The sequence below is a fragment of the Neolamprologus brichardi genome, chromosome 7, assembly GCF_056152115.1.
Source record: "Neolamprologus brichardi isolate AB-2024 chromosome 7, ASM5615211v1, whole genome shotgun sequence".
NCBI lineage: Eukaryota > Metazoa > Chordata > Actinopteri > Cichliformes > Cichlidae > Neolamprologus > Neolamprologus brichardi.
This window is the reverse complement of record NC_142110.1, coordinates 53,432,561-53,450,492: the sequence shown is the minus strand read 5'-3', so window position 1 is coordinate 53,450,492 and position 17,932 is coordinate 53,432,561. Positions and strand designations below refer to the sequence as shown.

Genomic DNA, 17,932 nt, shown 5'->3' with positions numbered 1-17,932 from the left:
ATGTTAAAACTTGTTACTTGTTAAAACCTGGGGACGTCCTAAAGCAGCAAGGACTTCACTACTAGCGTGCTGCTTTGCAATGCATTTCATTGGAAGATAGAGGAGGGGGAGGGGGTGTAAAAAGTGAGAGGGGGAGTCAGGGCTGGGGAGGTGCTTTTTAAGATTTCATGATGTCTTCCAGCCCCCACAGTTGGCAGGAAAAAAAAAGGTTGCTGTTGCCAAGGTGACTTGACAGAGAAAGGGAAAGTATCTGGCTGTTCTTGTGCAGGAAGCTCAGAAGCCAGGGGCACAGATAAGATGATTTCAGTCCCTCCTCCACAGAACAAAAGCCGTACGCATGATATACTGCCTTAAATACCTCAGGACGCTCTGGCTGCTGCGTTCACCCCAAAGCTGCCGAAATATGTGAAACATGCAGCAGTGCAGAAAGTCTCCTATGCTGTGCTGAAGCTGCCTTGCGCCCTTTAAAATACACACCACCACCGCGTTAAAACAAGCCAATGGACAAATGGTTTTTGGCACTGAGAAGAAAGACACAACACTTTACAGTCAAGAGGAAAAAACTCTCATGTTTATTTAGCCATGAATTTCACATTGTGAAAAAAATCACATGTACAAAATAATGCCATAAAAATAGAAATTAAAACTCTTACATGACGAAAGGAACCGATGCACACCGACGGTGGCTTAATTTACATCAACACATGAAAGCAAGATACTGCACCCGATTCTGAGCCGGCTGGATTTCCAGATAAAACAAGAGGATAAAGGAGGAGGGCAAAGAGCTGAAATGGGAAATGCCACTCGGCAATTAGGTGCAAATTGAAGGGGCATTCATTACTCTCTTGTTGCCAGGGAAACTTGTGTTCTACAGGGAAAGAAGTACTCCCGTCTGATTGGCGGGGCCGGAGGCTCCGTGTTCAGTGGTTGGATGAGGTCAAACTTATGGAGCCACAATGGTTTGTCCTGAAATTGCCAATAAGAGGGACTTTTGGGTGGCTTAAGGCGCTGAAGCAGAATTTACTGGGCTGTTAATCCCCTGTTGATTTAATTTGACTGCACATAGAAGTTTAAAAAAAGAATTACATACATATTCCACCAAAACATTACCTCTTACATTGAAATTCAATGATACCATTAATATTCAAATGTAAAACGCCAATGTTCAGGTCACACAGACAGACACACAGACGAAAAACACTGATTAATGTTGCCAAGTGTTTCATATGAAAGTGTTTAATGACACATGTTTTGGTCTTCGGATACCTTTTTTTTTTTCCTTTTTTTTTAATGTGTATGAATGACACTATGGTGAAAAGCACTGTGGTGTCTGCCCTTAACAATGCACAGCTTACTGGAGTTCTTAACCTAATGATTACAAAGACTCATGAGAAGCCAAGTTAGCACATGTGACAGTCGTCCAGCTGTCACAATCTTAGCCATGTCAGGGGTACTCTCCCTTGTTGGTACTGGGTCATATACTGCACCAATCTCCCAGCCTTTTCTGTTTTATGGTTCATCTAACCCACTTCATTTGGTCTCCTATTTAGGCTGATTTAAGGCAAGTTTGGAACCAGATTAGAGCTTAAAGAGAATTAAAACAACATTTCTTTCAAAGCCGTTCAGTCTTCTATAGTGTAAGGGACTCTATAGTCTTGCTAATGACTGCTTTACATCATCCGTAGTGTGAGTCATTCTGCCTCTTGCACCCATGAAACCCTGGGAGAGGTTTCTCTTAAAAGAACCAAGTACCTCACGCAAAAAACTGGACTGTCCAAAATACAGCCGCCCACCCCAACTGCGATGAAATTAAAACACAACAACCGGCCATGCACAACATAACCCAAACATACATTCACATAATGAACACAGGCAGAGAAGAAAATAAATACGATTAAAACATCTTAACATAACAAGAGTATTCATTGCCATATAAATTAAGACTACATTGCAGCAAGTTTAAGAAGAAACTGATAACTTCTCAGTTTGCGTTTAAGGTGACGAGAGTCCATGCCAGTTTTTTTGTTATCTTTTGTTTGTTTTCTTAGCGAATCACCACGAACATGCTCAAAAAAGGGTTCAGCTACGACTCAGGCGAGCGAGCCGCTGCTTTTGTCAGAAGCAAAGCCAGTCTTTTACAGCATGAAGTGTTACGGCGTTCCTTCCGAGCCTGCCAAAATCCGCCCAGCCCTGTGTACAGTGGGTTGGTTCAGCAAGCGTCACATGCAAACATGTAAGGTCATGACCTCAAGGCACCTTCACCCCATCCCACTCCTTGGCCATGCACAGATCTACCCCTCCAATCTCTTCCAACTCAGCTGGTGTTGGCCATCAAAACCTCACAAACCAGGCAGTGCCCTGTCACTGCCTGGTTTGTTTCTGTGTCACAGCTGTTAGACGCACAAGCTTGAAACGACGCAAAAGAAGATACAAACGGAAGAGCTTATTAGAGGACTGAGGGGGTGTTTGCTCCTTCATTCTGCCTTTTATAAATCATCTATGTTCAGTCAAACTTTAACCTATCATCGTGTTCCACCTCCAGCAATCTAAACAGGGCATCTGTCATGCTATACATTTTTTTCTTCTTTTTCTCTTAATATTTAAAAACAACAATAAAGTCTTCACAAGCATTTCATGACTGAACGGGGGGAAAGAAATGCAGGTAGTGTGATATGTTTTCAGCACGCCAGTGGCAGCATGAAAGCACAAGTGTAAAATGCCCCACGCAGAGTGGGAGTTTGTGCCAAGCAGCAGTTTGTTTGGTTTGTTTGCGTGAACTTCTTTTTACTGTACGCCTCAGCTTCCATCTCACAAAACGAGAGATGGCATCGTTCTAGTGAAAGCGTCCATCTGTCCATGCCTCTGATTTTTTTTTTCTTCTTTCTTTTTTTGCCTCTTTGCAACATCAAAATGAATGCGGGCGTCTGTACATCACTGCTCAGTGTCTCTTTTGGAGAAAAAGAATGTGTGCTTCTTCACAGTTGGGAGACCAGTAGATGATGCAAAACGGGGAAATCTAAGGGAGAGAGAAAAGAAAGACTCATTAGGCAGGCTAATAAGGTGAAAATGCCTGAAAGCAAACAGTGCTAAACAGTTTAAAGGTGACTTTTTAATTATTCAAAACAGTACAGAAGATGGATTAGGAATAAAAGATTTTTTTTTCTATCTAAAGAGTCAGGGTGCACAAAATAAAACCAAACTCCTGTCCAGTGGACTGTATCCCTGCTGTTGAGTCAGCTTTTTGGAGACGTGTATTTGTGTTTACATGAGCAGTATTGGATTCACTTAATAATCACGACAGACATGAGCGGTGCACATGATCTAAACAACAATTTAGGAGTATGAACAGTCCACAGGTTGTATTTTACTGCAGAATCAGTGAATCTAATTCAAACTCAGTGAATGTATTGCTGGGAACCACAGTGAGAAAAGTGTAGTGTTTGGTGTCATTTGGGTGAGCGTGCCTCACATGTTGGTTACAAGTTGCTTTCTGTTAGCAGTATATTCAGTTTAATTAAATTCCATTTTGTTTATACATTGCGCCAAACCACAACAATAGTCGCCTCGAGGTGTTATATACTGTAAGGTAAAGACACTACAATAATACAGAGAAAACCACAACAGTCAGACAACCCTCTGTGAGCAAGCACTTGGCAACAGTGGGAAGGAAAAACTCCCTTTTTAACAGGAAGAAACTAATAATAATAACTCATGATTAAATGCAAAGTAGTGCATAAACACATAGAGAGTGAAAAGAGGTAAGTGAAGTGCATATGAGTATATGTCTGTGTTACACTCTCCCTGTATGGGTAGTGCTGTTGTGTACCTTCAGATCCAGAAACCTATTTAAGTACTGGATTTCTGTTCAAAATTATTAGTAGTCTGAAAACTGGAGTCCTGAGTTTTGTTTTGGTACAGAGATTAACACAGATTTGCTAGAGTATTTAAAGCAGTGGATACTGTGTGATCTCCATTTGTTTACTTTTATGTCAATAGTTTGTTGTTTGAAGCCTGATTACTCTGACATGTTCTAAAAGATGGGATTATTAGCTTATCTTAGCTTATCTTAGTTTAGCTTAGCAGCTAACTGTGGAAAATTGAGAAAACGCTAGCGTGGCTTTATCTGATGCTAACAAAACCCACCAACCCACCAACCATTATATTCGCGGCAATCATGGCGATCGTGGCTCAAGAGTTGGGAGTTCGCCTTATCGGAAGGTTGCCGGTTCGAGCCCCGGCTCGGACAGTCTTGGTCGTTGTGTCCTTGGGCAAGACACTTCACCCGTTGCCTACTGGTGGTGGTCGCTTTGGGGCCCGGTGGCGCCAGCGTTCGGCAGCCTCGCCTCTGTCAGTGCATCCCAGGGTTGCCATCACCAGTGTGTGAATGGGTGGATGACTGGATATGTAAAGCGCTTTGGGGTCCTTAGGAACTAGTAAAGCGCTATATCAATACAGGCCATTTACCATTACCATTCACCCATACAAAAGACTGAGTTCTAAAATGATTCTGTTATGCCTCACATTAAGCATTTTGGTGGTAATTCTTCAACCATTTTCCTTGCTAACAGCTTTCTGAGAAAATAAAAAAGGAGAACTCATAGAAGAGTTAGGAATTTTCCCCTGGGAGAAAAAGACAGCAAACTTTGTTTTTTCCCCTCACAGCTACAATCTCCTCCTGTGAGGTCTAACATCCTTCATTCTCCTTTTATTCCTAAACAGTCAGCCTTCTTTTCCATTCCTCCACATTTCATCTTTTCACCGCGTTCATTGAGTAGACTGTCAGTTGCCATGACAGGCAGACACAGAAAAAAAACAAATTCTCTATTAAATTAGTGGCAGGATTATTCACTTCACTGAGCATTTTATTGCGCTGGCTTACAGATAGTTCAGGCCTTCAGTCTCTCTTTCAGAGACAAGTCACAAAAAAAACAAAACAATGCAAAATATTTCATCCAGTAAAGAAGAGGAACATCACAGCCTTATAGCAGTGATGCCACTCCGAGCAGTTTCCTGGGATCATCAAGTGGGACACCGTTTGTGTATGTCAGTACTTTGCATTCATACCTGCTAGCCATTTCAGAAAAAAAATAGAGAAAAACGAAAGACTGTCTGCAAGGCTATGTGTGCGTGGGCATCGGAGTAGGTTGCAGTGATTGTCTGATGTGATGTGATCATGACCCTCCAGCCTGCAGTGCGCCGAAAGATCAGGTTTGCCAGCTCACTACCCATGCTCCACATACGTCCAGCCTATTTACCATCAGAGCTGGAGACCGTAGTTAAAAATAAGACCAGGAAGGCACAGACGGAACCGGAAGAGATCGTAAATTTTCAGAGCGAGGCCACTACTATGAAGGATGGTGTGTGTTTGAGTGGGCTGAGGGGTAGGTCTCACGCCGTCTAGCTTTACAACGCCTCCTCATGTCCCTCGCTGCCACTTCTCGCAGTCGCCTCATCTTGTAGCTGATGATGAATGGTTTCCGACACTGCGTGAGTCGCCAGCCACCTCCCTCTCACCCAGTGTAAAGACCATAACCTCATCAAAGGAAGGCAACTGAGAGTGGATTATCCGCGCTGGGGTGTTGCAGCCTGCTGGTGTGGAGCTTGTCTAATTGGCAGACCCCCTTTTCCCTCTTAGAGAGATTTCCCCCACAGGAGCAATAAAAGTATCCTATTCTCTTTCAATTACCCTCTCTGTCCTTCGGCCCATCCCCGCAGCCGCATAACTCACTTAACTAAAGCACACAAGCCCTATCAATCCCCCACTGGTCTGCTCTCCACTCCACTTATCTTGCCAGTGTAACTCTTTTTGTGAAAATCTAAAAGCCTAACAGAGTGAAAAATTGCATCACGTTACAGGCCTGAATTCTTTTTAATTTTAAAATCATGATACTTCAAACTCTAAATGCAATTCACATAGACATACATCTATACGGGAGTAAAACATTAATAATGCAATTCAATACTGAGTGTTTATACTACCAAAAACTGTCAAACCCTTCAAAGGGTGCTTCAAAGAATCGCTCTAGTGTAGCACTGTCAGATTTGTGATGGAGGGTTCTTAAAAAAGGATCAAATTGTATGATTTCCCTTGGGAAAACCCGACCCTTGGACTGCCCTAGATCAAACACGAATGCTGACAGAGCTGTCAAAGAGTCAGGTGTGTTATAGCAGTGGCTAACATAGCCTCGAGGTGCTAGTCCCAAACAGAAGGGAAGTGTACTGCTGAGGGTGTTTTTTTTTTTTTTCGTATTTCTAGTTAAATTTCCAGTTACTTCAGGCAATTTATTGGATTTTTTTTACAGCTCCAACTGAAACAAAAAAAACCTGCTTCATACAACTGTTCTCATATATCGCATAATACCAGTACTCCACAAGGCACTTAAAATCAAAGGTGTCAGGAGCACAATCTTACCTAATGGAAAGGGTGCATGTAGAGGGTTCTGAACTCAAGCAGGTAGATGTTTCCAGGTGCTGACGAAAGCAGTAGGAATGAGTGAGTATGGCACTGTAGTTATGCTGTTCCACGCATCCAGTGTGGGGTCATAGCAGTCCAGAGTTTTACACCTCTGTGTGCCAAAGTACCCACCCACCACATAGAGTTTGTTCCCTGATGCCACAGCCTGGCAGCTCATCCTCTTGGCAGTCACATCACCCACTTTTGTCCACTGGTAGCTCTCGCTGCTGAACTTGTATGCCGAGCATGCTGAGAACTCTGTGTCTCCGCCCATGACGAAGATCTGGTTTCCCAGGACAGCGGCGGCTGTGTAGCGCCATGGCTGAGGGCAGGATGCAGGCACGGTCCATCGGTTCTCCTGCGGATCGTAGCACTGCACCTTGGGCAGCTTGTCGTGGGTGACGCTGGTTCCTCCGAAAGCAAAGAGTTTGAGTTTGACGCTAACTACTGCTGCGTTGCTCACACCCTCTCTCAGAGGAGCTACCATTGTCCACTTGTTTGCCACGGGGTCAAACTGCTCCACCTGTTTGAGAGACACTGATGGAGAAGCTGGAAGGCAGCCTGTCGCTGCGGTGTGACCACCTACGACGTAGAGACAGTGTTTCAGCTCTGCAGACCCGTGGCCGAACCTGGCAATCAGCATGGGTGCCGCCTTTGACCATTCCTCGTGGACAGTGTCATAGACCCAAACATCTTTGGACACGCCATTTTCTGAGCCTCTGCCACCAGTGATGTACACCTTACATCCAATTGCACAGGCACTAAACTCCTTCCGTGGACTGGGGATGTCAGCCTTTGGGATGATCTCTTTGGCTTTCTGGTCCACGAGGTACAACTTGTCACACATGAAAGTCTGGCCACCCAGAAGAAACAGGGCATGGCTGGTTTTTCTGGGTCGAGCACATGGGCTGTTAACAACGCCATCGTTCTGCAGGATTTTCAGCTTACAGCGAATAGCTTCATCCACCAGCTCCTTGCTCTTGGCCTGGGAGTTAATTAGCTCTTCAGTAGAGACGTTCTCCATTAAAAAGATGGCAGGCAATAGCGCAAGGCGAACCGTTCTCAGGAGCTCCGGGAGATGGCAGTGCCTCCTTTCCAAGTCGTAGTTGATCCAGTTAAGAGCAGCTTCGTAAACCAGTCTCTCATCTTCTGTCTCTAGCTCCTCATGCGATAAAAGCTGCACCACCATATCTTTGGGCAGTTGGAGGAAGTCCTCCGTCTTGCAAATAGCAGGAAAGTTGCTGAGGCACATGCCCCAGGAGAGCTCTGACAGCTTGGTACACTGATGGGCGTCTGACAACAGAAGCATACCAAGGCAGTTGGATGGGTGAAGGTTTCTCTCTAAGAATTCTGCGCAGGCATCCCGGATGTCCTGAAACTCCAACATGTCCCCAGCCTCCAACAACGACTCTGCATTCTCCTCATTGATGACCACCCGTGATGAATAAGCGTAATCCAGCAGGAGCTCCAAAACCTCTGGGTGGATCGAATCACGGAAGTCAACCTCACTGGCCTGACTCTCCCTGAGGCCACCGCTGAACATGGCCTCAAAGTAGCGACTGCAGGCAGCCAGCACTGCGCGGTGGCAGGGAAAGGAGCGGCTGCCAGCATGGAGCAAGACATCGGTGAAAAGCCTTTGCTGCCGCAGCGAGTTGAGGTGCATAAGGACGCTGTCGGCATAGGAGGACTTGTGAAAAAGGTAGATGTTCATGGAGCCGGTGCTGGCTCGCGATTTTCGGTTCTCATGGACGCACACGGACATTTTCATTGAATCCTAAAATGAAAGAGATAAAGAAAAATCTCTCATCAATGCACTGCATATTTGAAGCCCACTACACATAATTATTATTCACCAATTCAACATTTCCCACAACGTGTATCTTCCGTCTTCAAATAGTCTGTAATATGGTGTATCTTAACCTTTTAAACACATCCACTAAAATTTAAAGCTAGATGCAATTTATGTTGAAAAATGTGGCATGTAATAGCTATTAATCAGGAGCTTTACAGTGCAAACAAACTGTTTGTCCTGTACAATCAGTCATAAAAATGTAGGTTTAGTGAAGTGAATACAGTGGATGCACTATGTGGTGATGTTGATGCTGATATATTACATTGTTGGGCACTGATATCCACAATGAGATTTAAAAAAAACGTAAAATGTATTTTTGGAGGAGGAGTCTCAATCCTTCCCAAGAGATCAAGATATTCAGAAAAAGATCAAGTGATTACAAATTACAAAACAGCATAAATCTGAGGGTTCTGAAGGTCGAGTAGATAACAATTGTCTTGCAGAGACTGCAAGGCCTTGCAGCTCTGAGCAATGCTAATCCTCCTCTTTCAGAGATGCCACGATTAACAATGAAGTTTCCCTTTGCAGAGGATTCTTCATGAAAAGGGAAAAAGAAAAAAAAGGACAGTGGGGCTCTTTTAAGCCTCTGAGAAATGCACACTCTCCTCCCAGAAAATCACAGATCCCATCTTCACTGTCTTCGCCCTGTGCTCGCTCACAGCTCGCTTTTATTCCAACCAATTTCTAGACATGTCAAGTGCCTTCTGCACTCTATTTACAGAGAGACCAAGTCTCTGTCTGACCCAGTAAATCCACAGCTGACAGACAGTTTAAGTTGTCAGCCTGCCCCTAAGTCTATCGGTCTTGATAGAATTTGATAGAAGGCTGGTTAATCTTAGTAGAAAGGGTAGGTTTTAGTACAAAAACAGGACTGGGCTTGTTTCTAATGGTTTTGTAATTTCATTCTTGACTGCAAATAGCTCCACAACCTGACAGCTGCTGTGAATTATAATGATTAAAAAGTTCTGATGGCTCAATAAGAAAAAAAAACATCAATAAAATGCTTCAGAAAAAGAAACAGACCTCCATATATGCTAGGTATAAAACAGATGTAGACGTTTAATAAAAACTGAATTTCTATGGAGGTTCAATGCTTAAAATATATATATTTATATATATATATTTATATTATATATATATATATATATAAATATTTACACTTTTCCGCATTTCAAAGGCTCTCCTAAAGTGAAATCTATTGTAGCTGAAAGGGGTCAAGCTCTGTCAGCAAGCAAATGTTTTACAAACCTACAGGTGGTGAGCATTTGATGTTCGAATGATAGGATTTTCACTTCAAGAGTGAAAGAGTTCAAAAGTTCCTTGCTGTCATAAATGACTCCTCTTCAAAAAACAGAAAGCTACAGAGTGCTAAGGACAGTTTCCATTTTCCCTAAGTTGCATCATCTGTTCCAAAATCCTCAGAATGCAGTCTCATGAATAGGAAATCAAGCCCAATCCCTGCAGGTATGAATGCAAGTCCAGTGGGGATTTCTGGTGAGCAATGGCACTCATACCTTGGGCTTAATATCTCAATGCATACTGAATGAACAGCTATGAATTTTGATTTTATTTTTTTGGCATTCAGGGTGCTCAGAGGATGAATCTTAATGATTCTGGGCTTTGTCCCTTTGAACATGTTCGCACAGGGATGTCAGCGCACAGCTCAAAGGACAGCGATGCCTGTGCACAGCCATTCCGCGTCTTTGTATAAAGAGGAAGAATCTTATTTATTACAAGTTAATGAAACCCAAAACCAACCGCCACCGGTTGAACAGGATTTACTGCATTCCTGCAGTGACAAAACTGGCAACCTGTCAACTCCTGGCCTCTGGCTCATCTGTAAGGAGAACATCCTCACCTAATCTCCTTGCACACGTCACATGCTACACACACACACAGACACATTGCAGCTCAGGGTTTCTAACTGGAGGCTGTAAGTGACTCGATTTAAATATGTGATCCTTATAAGTCAGGCGCTAAAATGAAAAGGTTTCACACTTGTTAATCATTGGCATATTAATAAATAGAACCATTGGTGCTCTCAGGCACTGGAGCTGGCAGATAAACACTTCAGTTAGTCCAATAATTTAGCTTCATACTAGCTAGCAAAATGATTACAAGCTAATTATAGTCTACCAGTAAATGATAGACACTTAGCTGAGCTGCTAACCGTCTCTGTTCTTTTGCCAAACAAATCATTTAGTGGCAATAAAATAGCAAAGCACAACACAGCTTTTCCATTTTAATCTCACTGCAACGCACTCATTCCTCCAAACAACACTGCTGGCCAGCACAATTACCAAAGGTGATCTGTTTGCACAATCTTCATTTTCCCTGTTGTCAAACGAAAGTGCTCACTCACGCCCGCATACTGGGGAGTGCGGGAAAGGTGAACAATGAAAAGATCAGTAAACCACATGCCTCAACTATTTGCATATTAAAGGGTAAAGCCTGGATTACCAGCTCAAGCAGCTGGTCCCGAAACCCGTCTGTGACATATACAAGCACGGCTAGATTCAAAATAGAAATAAATAAAACAAAAAAAGGTTTTATACAAATCTTAGACAATGCAACAAGAAAGAATAATTGAAGACTGCACTTACGCTTAAAAGTGTTGGATTTGCTTCCTGATTATAAGCTTAAACTTAGACTAACCTCTGAAACATAAGCACGTTTCTCTTGTTTTGATCTTAAGCACTAATTACAGAGGAAATTAGATAACTCGTATCACTGTTTAAATTTGCTTTACCTTTCATTACTTTAATCTCATCATCCACAGGACACAGGCACAGGGCGCATTCAAACATCACGAGTGTGACAAGTCTGTAAAAATTCCTGACAGCTGTCTGGAAACTGTAAATTACACGGAAGCTACAAGCGGAATGCAAAAGGAAAACTATTTCAAAGCTAGGATTAAACTGACAAACCCTTTTCGGCTATTAACTAATGCAGGCTGTCTTACTCCTGCTCTAAATGAGAACAAACTCCTGGACACATCTTCACATCTGCAGACGTAATCTGCACAAGGTGGATTTTGTGCATTTCCCATGAGAATATAGGAAAATATAATCAATTTCAAAGTAAAAATAATAATAATAAGCAAATTATAACATTTACATAACATGTTGGGGAAAAATTAACAAGAGCTGCACTTCCCTCTTTGGTGACTCAAGTTTTTCATACCATAATTTGTCTGATTATCTTATGTTTCTGACTCTTTTTTCTTTGTGCAACATTCTTCCTCCTACTTATTCATAGCTTTATGACAAAGCAAAGTAGCAAAGAATTTTAGGTTAATGAAACCTTATTAACATAACCTACAAAGAGGTTCAACCTCAAGTAGTTTAAGTCCCCACCCTGCCTCCATTCAAACCAAATTGGTGAGAAAATTCCTGAAAGTTTTGTACTGTTGGTCAGAAAGAACAAAAGACATTGCTGTGAGTACTGAGAAGTTCTGCTGTGCCATTAATATTTCTATTTCTTTTACAAAGCGGTCATTTTTATAGTTTATTTTTAAGGACAGTGGAGAGAAAGACTCACAGTTGCAAAGGTGGTGCCCATTTTACCACAAATGTGCAGCCTAATTTCAAACACAAACCCTTTGATGACCATTAAAATATGTGACAGCTTGTGGTATAATAAAGCAAATATCTCTGTTGCACAAGTTAATACAAACAACTAGACTAAAATAATAATTTGATACAGCTTATCAGCATTGAGGTTTCCACGCTGCTCTGGAGGACTTCCCTGACTACCCTCTATTATAATACCACAGTCACTACACCAAAGGGTCCAGACAGGAAGAAATGCCAGCAGTGCCAAAATGTGTGGTTGGCTGGGTGGCTGAGAGAGAGGGAGAGAGAGAGATGTCTTCCTCATCCCACCCCTCACAGAAATCAGATCCAAACACTGAGCACACAGCCCAGAAAGCCCACACTACACGCCTCACTCAGAAAGCACACAGTTAAAGGACATGCACATGCAGCCACTGGACACGAGCCAGGGCCTGGCTGACTACAGCCTGTTTAAAAATCATTGCCAGGTGTTCACAGTCAACCATGGACTCAGGAAGAGGGATGGGAGGGGAGTCACTTCAAAAGTAAACACCGGAGCTTATGTGGACCTCGTTCTGTACATCTGCCACTCGGTGAGTGGGGGCGGTAATTGAAGCAAGATGCAAAACAAGAGGAAAGAGCAATGAGCTATAGATGTGTTCGCCTGCTTCTTCAGTTTTGGTCGGAATCGAAATGTACGATCTCAAGTCTAAATGCACAAACAAACGCCGTACAATTGAAAAACAAACAAACAAACAAAAAAACCTAATTAAATAAATTAAAATCATGGCTTTGTAACGTCGAGAAGAGCGTGTCACACCTGACGTCGCATTTTAAACAAAACATCCCCAGCATGCACGGATGTGCAAGGAAACAGCTGAGGACATGAACGCAGACGACAAAGGGGGAGATCAGCTATCGATAAATCAACAAATCAATAAAATGAACCTGAACGTGATCAGCGGATGTAAACATTGTTGCGCTTCCTAAGGCTCCAGCCTGGAGCTTTCCGTCATCGTGAGAGCAGAAGGGGGATGCATTCGTAGTTACTATCTAACAATCGAGCCACACGCTTTAACATGATGCAGTGAGGTGGTTTAGCATTATTATTATCCTCATTATTATAATCAATATTATTATTATGCTTTGTTTTGTTTTACCTCTTTGGGTGAAAGCAGGAGTTCAATTGTGCCCGGAGTTTCCCTCGAACATGCCACTTCTACAAGAGCCACGATGCAAGCCTAACGCTCGGGGAGTGCAACTCCGTGGGATTTATATCCGAAAGGTCACGGAATACTAAGTCGAGATCCACGCCGATTGTGAGTTACAGGGAGTTTACCGAGGCTTCTATGGACCTCTGGACAGCCGGGTATCAATAAATGGTAGCTGTGATGTGAAGGATGAGCGGAGATGTTTGGATGAGCTCCTCTAAAGCTGCTGCTGCTGTGTGACTGAATCCTATGTGTCCTCCTCCTTCTCCTGCGCTCCCACTTCTCTCTCACTGAAACAAGTGGGTGTGTCCACAGTGGGAACTGGGAGGACCATAACCTCGCGCACGAAACCGAGTGAAGGAAAGAGAATATGTACCACACTGTGTAAGATAATTACCAAGTAATTACCAAGTAATCCTTAAAGATGAGTTCAGTTAAAGTTTTCTTTCTGACCGTCCAGACTCTTAATAAACTTAATAAACTCTTAATAGACTCTTAATAAAGTATGCATTAGAGGAGTCATATGATTAACATATCTGAAAGATATATATATATATATATATATATATATATATTTCTACAAAGTAACTACTAAGCAGGCTGCGTGAATAGGAGCGGTGCTTAACTTGGTTTGAAATGCAAATGCTTTAGTAAAATGCTGATACAGTTTGCAGGATCTGATGGTAGATTGCGTCGCAGCAGTCCACGTAATGGTTTAGTGATTCCTCAGAAGACCAAACAGGATCCACCCAGCATTATGACAGAAGAGCCAAGAGAAAATTAAAGGTATTGTTCCGGTGTTGTGCTTTGTGTTCTCAAGACTTTAAACAGCCACTCCAAGACATTCTGAAACAATAACATATAGGAAATGCCACAAAGTCTGACTGAGTCACATTGAGCCAGTGTCAGGTCCTATAGGATTACAAAGGTCTCTGTGGTTTTTAGTAAAAGGGGGGAGAGCTGGGAACGGGAAGTCCAATTTTATCCGTGAGCATCTTGTGTGAGTCACATCTGCGGTGCTCGTTGACGGTGCATTTGGCTGTGACTAAACTCTTCAGAGGATCCTCGACGCTGTGATGTTGCTGTTTGGTTTGTTTGTTTTTGATGTGCAATGTGGTGGCCACAGAGCTGTTGAGAACTCACACTCAGTTCCCTTTCTCATCGACTGTTGATGAAAACCGAACAATCGGTTTATGGTGAGGATAACGCAGCATACCGTTCACCAGGGAAGTACACTCTGAAAAGTGTTGAAGAGAAACGTCTTTGCGCTCTAACATGGACTTTGTGTATGGCAACAGAGACACCTAGTGGGCAAAGTAATGCAAGTAGCCCTGTTATGTGAAGGATGCTACTTTATTTGGCAGCATAATTGTTGCCAAATAATGACAATTTAATATATTTGCCAATAATTATTATTGTCAAATAATTAATTATTGTCAACAGCAGACTAGCAGACAAACAGGTTTTTGTATTGTTTCTTTGCTCACTTGTAAGAAGTTTGTAGTGCAGTAAAAATCAGGTAAATGTAGCATGACATATGTTTTCTTTATTATACAAACATTATATAGGAGTAGATAATGGATAACTGAATAACTTTATATTACAGTATATTCCTAACTAAGCAGCTCATTTTCAACACTTATGAAAATTTGACCTTATATGACCTTGAAGAAGAGGTCAGAGGTCCAAGCTAACGTGATATCCCTTTACTGTACTTTCTATAAGTTGATAATACATACGCTAACAAATCACCATTAGGTAATACTACTTTATATGAAGCTTCAAGGTGGAGCCTGTCCCAGATGCCATAGAGTGAAAGGTGGGTACACCCTGGACACATATGCTAGCATGGGTGGAAAGTGGAGGACCTGGAGAGAACTCCTGGTACTCCAGTGGATTCCAACACAGAATCCTCTTGCTGTGAGAGATTAATAATAACTAATGATTCAATGCAGAGAGGTGTATAAAGACATGGTGAGTGGAAAAGGTGACTGAAGAAGTAATCCTCGGTGCATCATGGGAATCCCCCAGCAGCTATTGCAGCGTAACTATGGGAGGATTCAGCCTCACCTGATCCAGCCTTAACATTTTCAAAGTAGAGAGGATGTCTGTCTCCCAAATACAAAATTGGAAGCTGGTTCCACGGAAGAGAGCCCTGAAAGCTGAAGGCTCTGACTCCCATTCTACTTTTAAATACTCTAGGAACCACAAGCAAGCCTGCAGTCTGAGAGCAAAGTGCCCCAATGAGGTGATACAGCACTATGAGGTCATTCAGATAAGATGGGGCCTGATTATTCAAGACTTTATATGTGGAGCAGGATTTTGAATTTGATTCTGGATTTAACAGGGAGCCAATGAAGAGAAGCCAATATAGGCAAAATATGCTTTCCCTTTCTAGTCCCTGCCAGTACTCTTGATTTTGGATTAACTGAAGGCTTTTCATGGAGTTTTTCAGATATCCTGATAATAATGAATTACAATAGTCCAGCCTAGAAGTAATAAATGCATGAACTAGTTTTTCAGCATCATCCTGAGACGGGATATTCATAATTTAAAAGATATAACGGTAATACAAAAAAGCAGTACCACATATTTGTTTAATATGTCCATTAAAGGACATATCCTGGTCAAAAATGACACCAAGGTTCTTCACAGTGTTACTGGAGGCCACAGTAATGCCATCCAGAGTAAGTATCCGGTTAAATACCATATTTCTACCATGTACAATAACCTCAGTTTTATGTGAATTTAGAAGCAGACAGTTAGAGGCCATCCATGGTGTTTATGTCTTTAAGACAACTAGAGTTTAACTAATTGTTGTGTCCTATCTGGCTTCATGGATAGATAAAGTGGTATGCTATGTTGTATAAAGGCATAACTCTAATTATTGGTATGCCATTATACAAGTGGTTACAAGTGGTAGATATTCAACTACATAGTGTATTGATCAAGTCCATGTGGTGTTTGGTAGATTTATTTGTCTATTCTAATTGTAGTAAAATGGTATTCTCAATACTATACACAAATTTCTTTTAAGCAGGGATTATACTGTTATTTGTCAATTCATATATAGATAACAAAATGATGTGCCATATTTTAGGAGCAAAGCCATCAATCCAATGGCATAAAATCTTTTATATGACATGAGAAACAAAAAAACATTTGTATTGGCCTCACACAGCTGAATAACACTGTGGTTAGTAGATGTTGAAAGGCAGCATCAGTGATGAGTTAAAATGACCAAATGACAATGCAAATACATGCTAGCTATTTGAAGCGCTTAGACTGTAATCAGCTAATTCTGTTTTACCCAAAGTGTCTGCCTATATTTTTATCATTTGTGAGTTAAATAAATGCTCCAATCTGCATATCATTCTTTCAGTTTGGGGTTCTTGTGATTAAAAGTAATTAATGGACGAATAAGCATGCATAGAGCTAGTTATGTTACGTTTTTTTAGATGACCCTGTCATGTGGGCTGTCAAAGGTACACAGTAAAACCTGTTGTTCTTGTTTAGCACTAACTTTAGCGGCCAAGCACGTCAGTTAGAAATGAGTAAGCAAATATACCCGATGGCAAGTTGTATGTAAATTCACACACTTCACTTTAGGCTGTAAACACATTCACATACTCTAGATAATAGAATAATAAGGTATAATTTACATACTGGTCAAAGTTTGGTGTCTTTCTTTTTAAACAGAAAGGTAGGTTCGTGATGCAAAGCATACTGTACATTTAGGTGCTATCCCAAAACATAGTGTGAAAGAACCTTCTTTTTTAAGTCAAAGAAAGAAAAAAAATGGAATATTGTTAAAAGGCCAAGTCAGTAACCTGATGTCACAATAATGTAGTGTGCTTTTGACTTACACAATACAAAAGTAAAAGCAGAGAAACCATTAAAAACACAGCTGCCATGAAGGCCTGCCTATTCTGGCAGAATAAACTAGAATCTCCTGGAAACTAAACTGATAACATCAATGTGCTTCTTCTTTAGCCGATCCTTTGTTGATTTTATGACATGTTTTGGGTCACCGTCGTGCTGGAAGACATATCCGTGATCCAGCTTCAGTGTTCTGGCTGAGTGGTGAAGTCATCCTGTATCCTTATTAGAAAAACAACCCAAAAGCATGATGCTTCTACCTCCATGCTTGACTGTGGGGAGGGTGTTCTTTAGATTATACTCAGCATTTCTCTTCCTCTAAACATGGCGGGTCGAGTGACCACAGCGTTTCCTCACAATCCTTCACTGAATCATTTAATGTTCATTGGCAAACTTAAGATGGGCCTGTACACCTGTCTTCATGTACAGGGACCATATGAGCACTGCAGGATTTCAATCCATTACATGCATTCAGTCCTTACTGAGTTACCAATGGTGTTCTCTGTGATTGTGGTACCAGCTGAATTCAGATAATTAACAAACTCCTCCCTTGTAATTTTGGGCTGATCCCCCACCTTTCTCATGATGATCCTAATCACACGAAGCAAGATCTTGCATGGAGCTCCACACCAAAGGTGATTCATTGTCATTTTGTATGTCTTCCATTTCTGAATAATCACACAAACAGCTATCATTTTCTCACCAAGCTTCATGCTGATTGTTCTGTAGCCCATTACAGCCTTGTGAAGGTCTACAGTCTTGTCCCAGACAGATCTTTGGTCTTGCCTATAGTGGTGGAGAGGTTGGAATAACGTGCTTTATACACACACTATACACACGAGTATCTATAACTGATTGATTGGTTGACTGATTGTCATATGTGTTACACATGGGCAGACAGCCAGTTTGTGGGGTATCAAATACTTATTTGACTCAATGAAATACAAATCAACGTATGACCTTCATGTAATGTGTGGATTAT

The 17,932-nt window shown here is 41.8% G+C and overlaps 1 protein-coding gene across 1 annotated transcript; it reads right to left on the bottom strand.

Moving 5' to 3' along the window:
* Positions 1-582: 582 nt before the first annotated feature.
* On the bottom strand, positions 583-13,338 carry enc1 (ectodermal-neural cortex 1). Its single transcript, XM_006796845.3, has 3 exons — positions 13,021-13,338; positions 6,413-8,228; positions 583-3,016 (listed from the first exon to the last, which is right to left on the bottom strand). The coding sequence occupies exon 2, from the start codon at positions 8,220-8,222 to the stop codon at positions 6,447-6,449; it is 1,776 nt and encodes a 591-aa protein (XP_006796908.1). The 5' UTR covers positions 8,223-8,228; positions 13,021-13,338; the 3' UTR covers positions 583-3,016; positions 6,413-6,446.
* Between the last annotated feature and the right edge of the window lie 4,594 nt (positions 13,339-17,932).

Coding starts and splice junctions, on each gene's coding strand:
- enc1 (XM_006796845.3), bottom strand. CDS start 8,222: ATGAAAATGTCCGTGTGCGTCCATGAGAACCGAAAATCGCGAGCCAGC.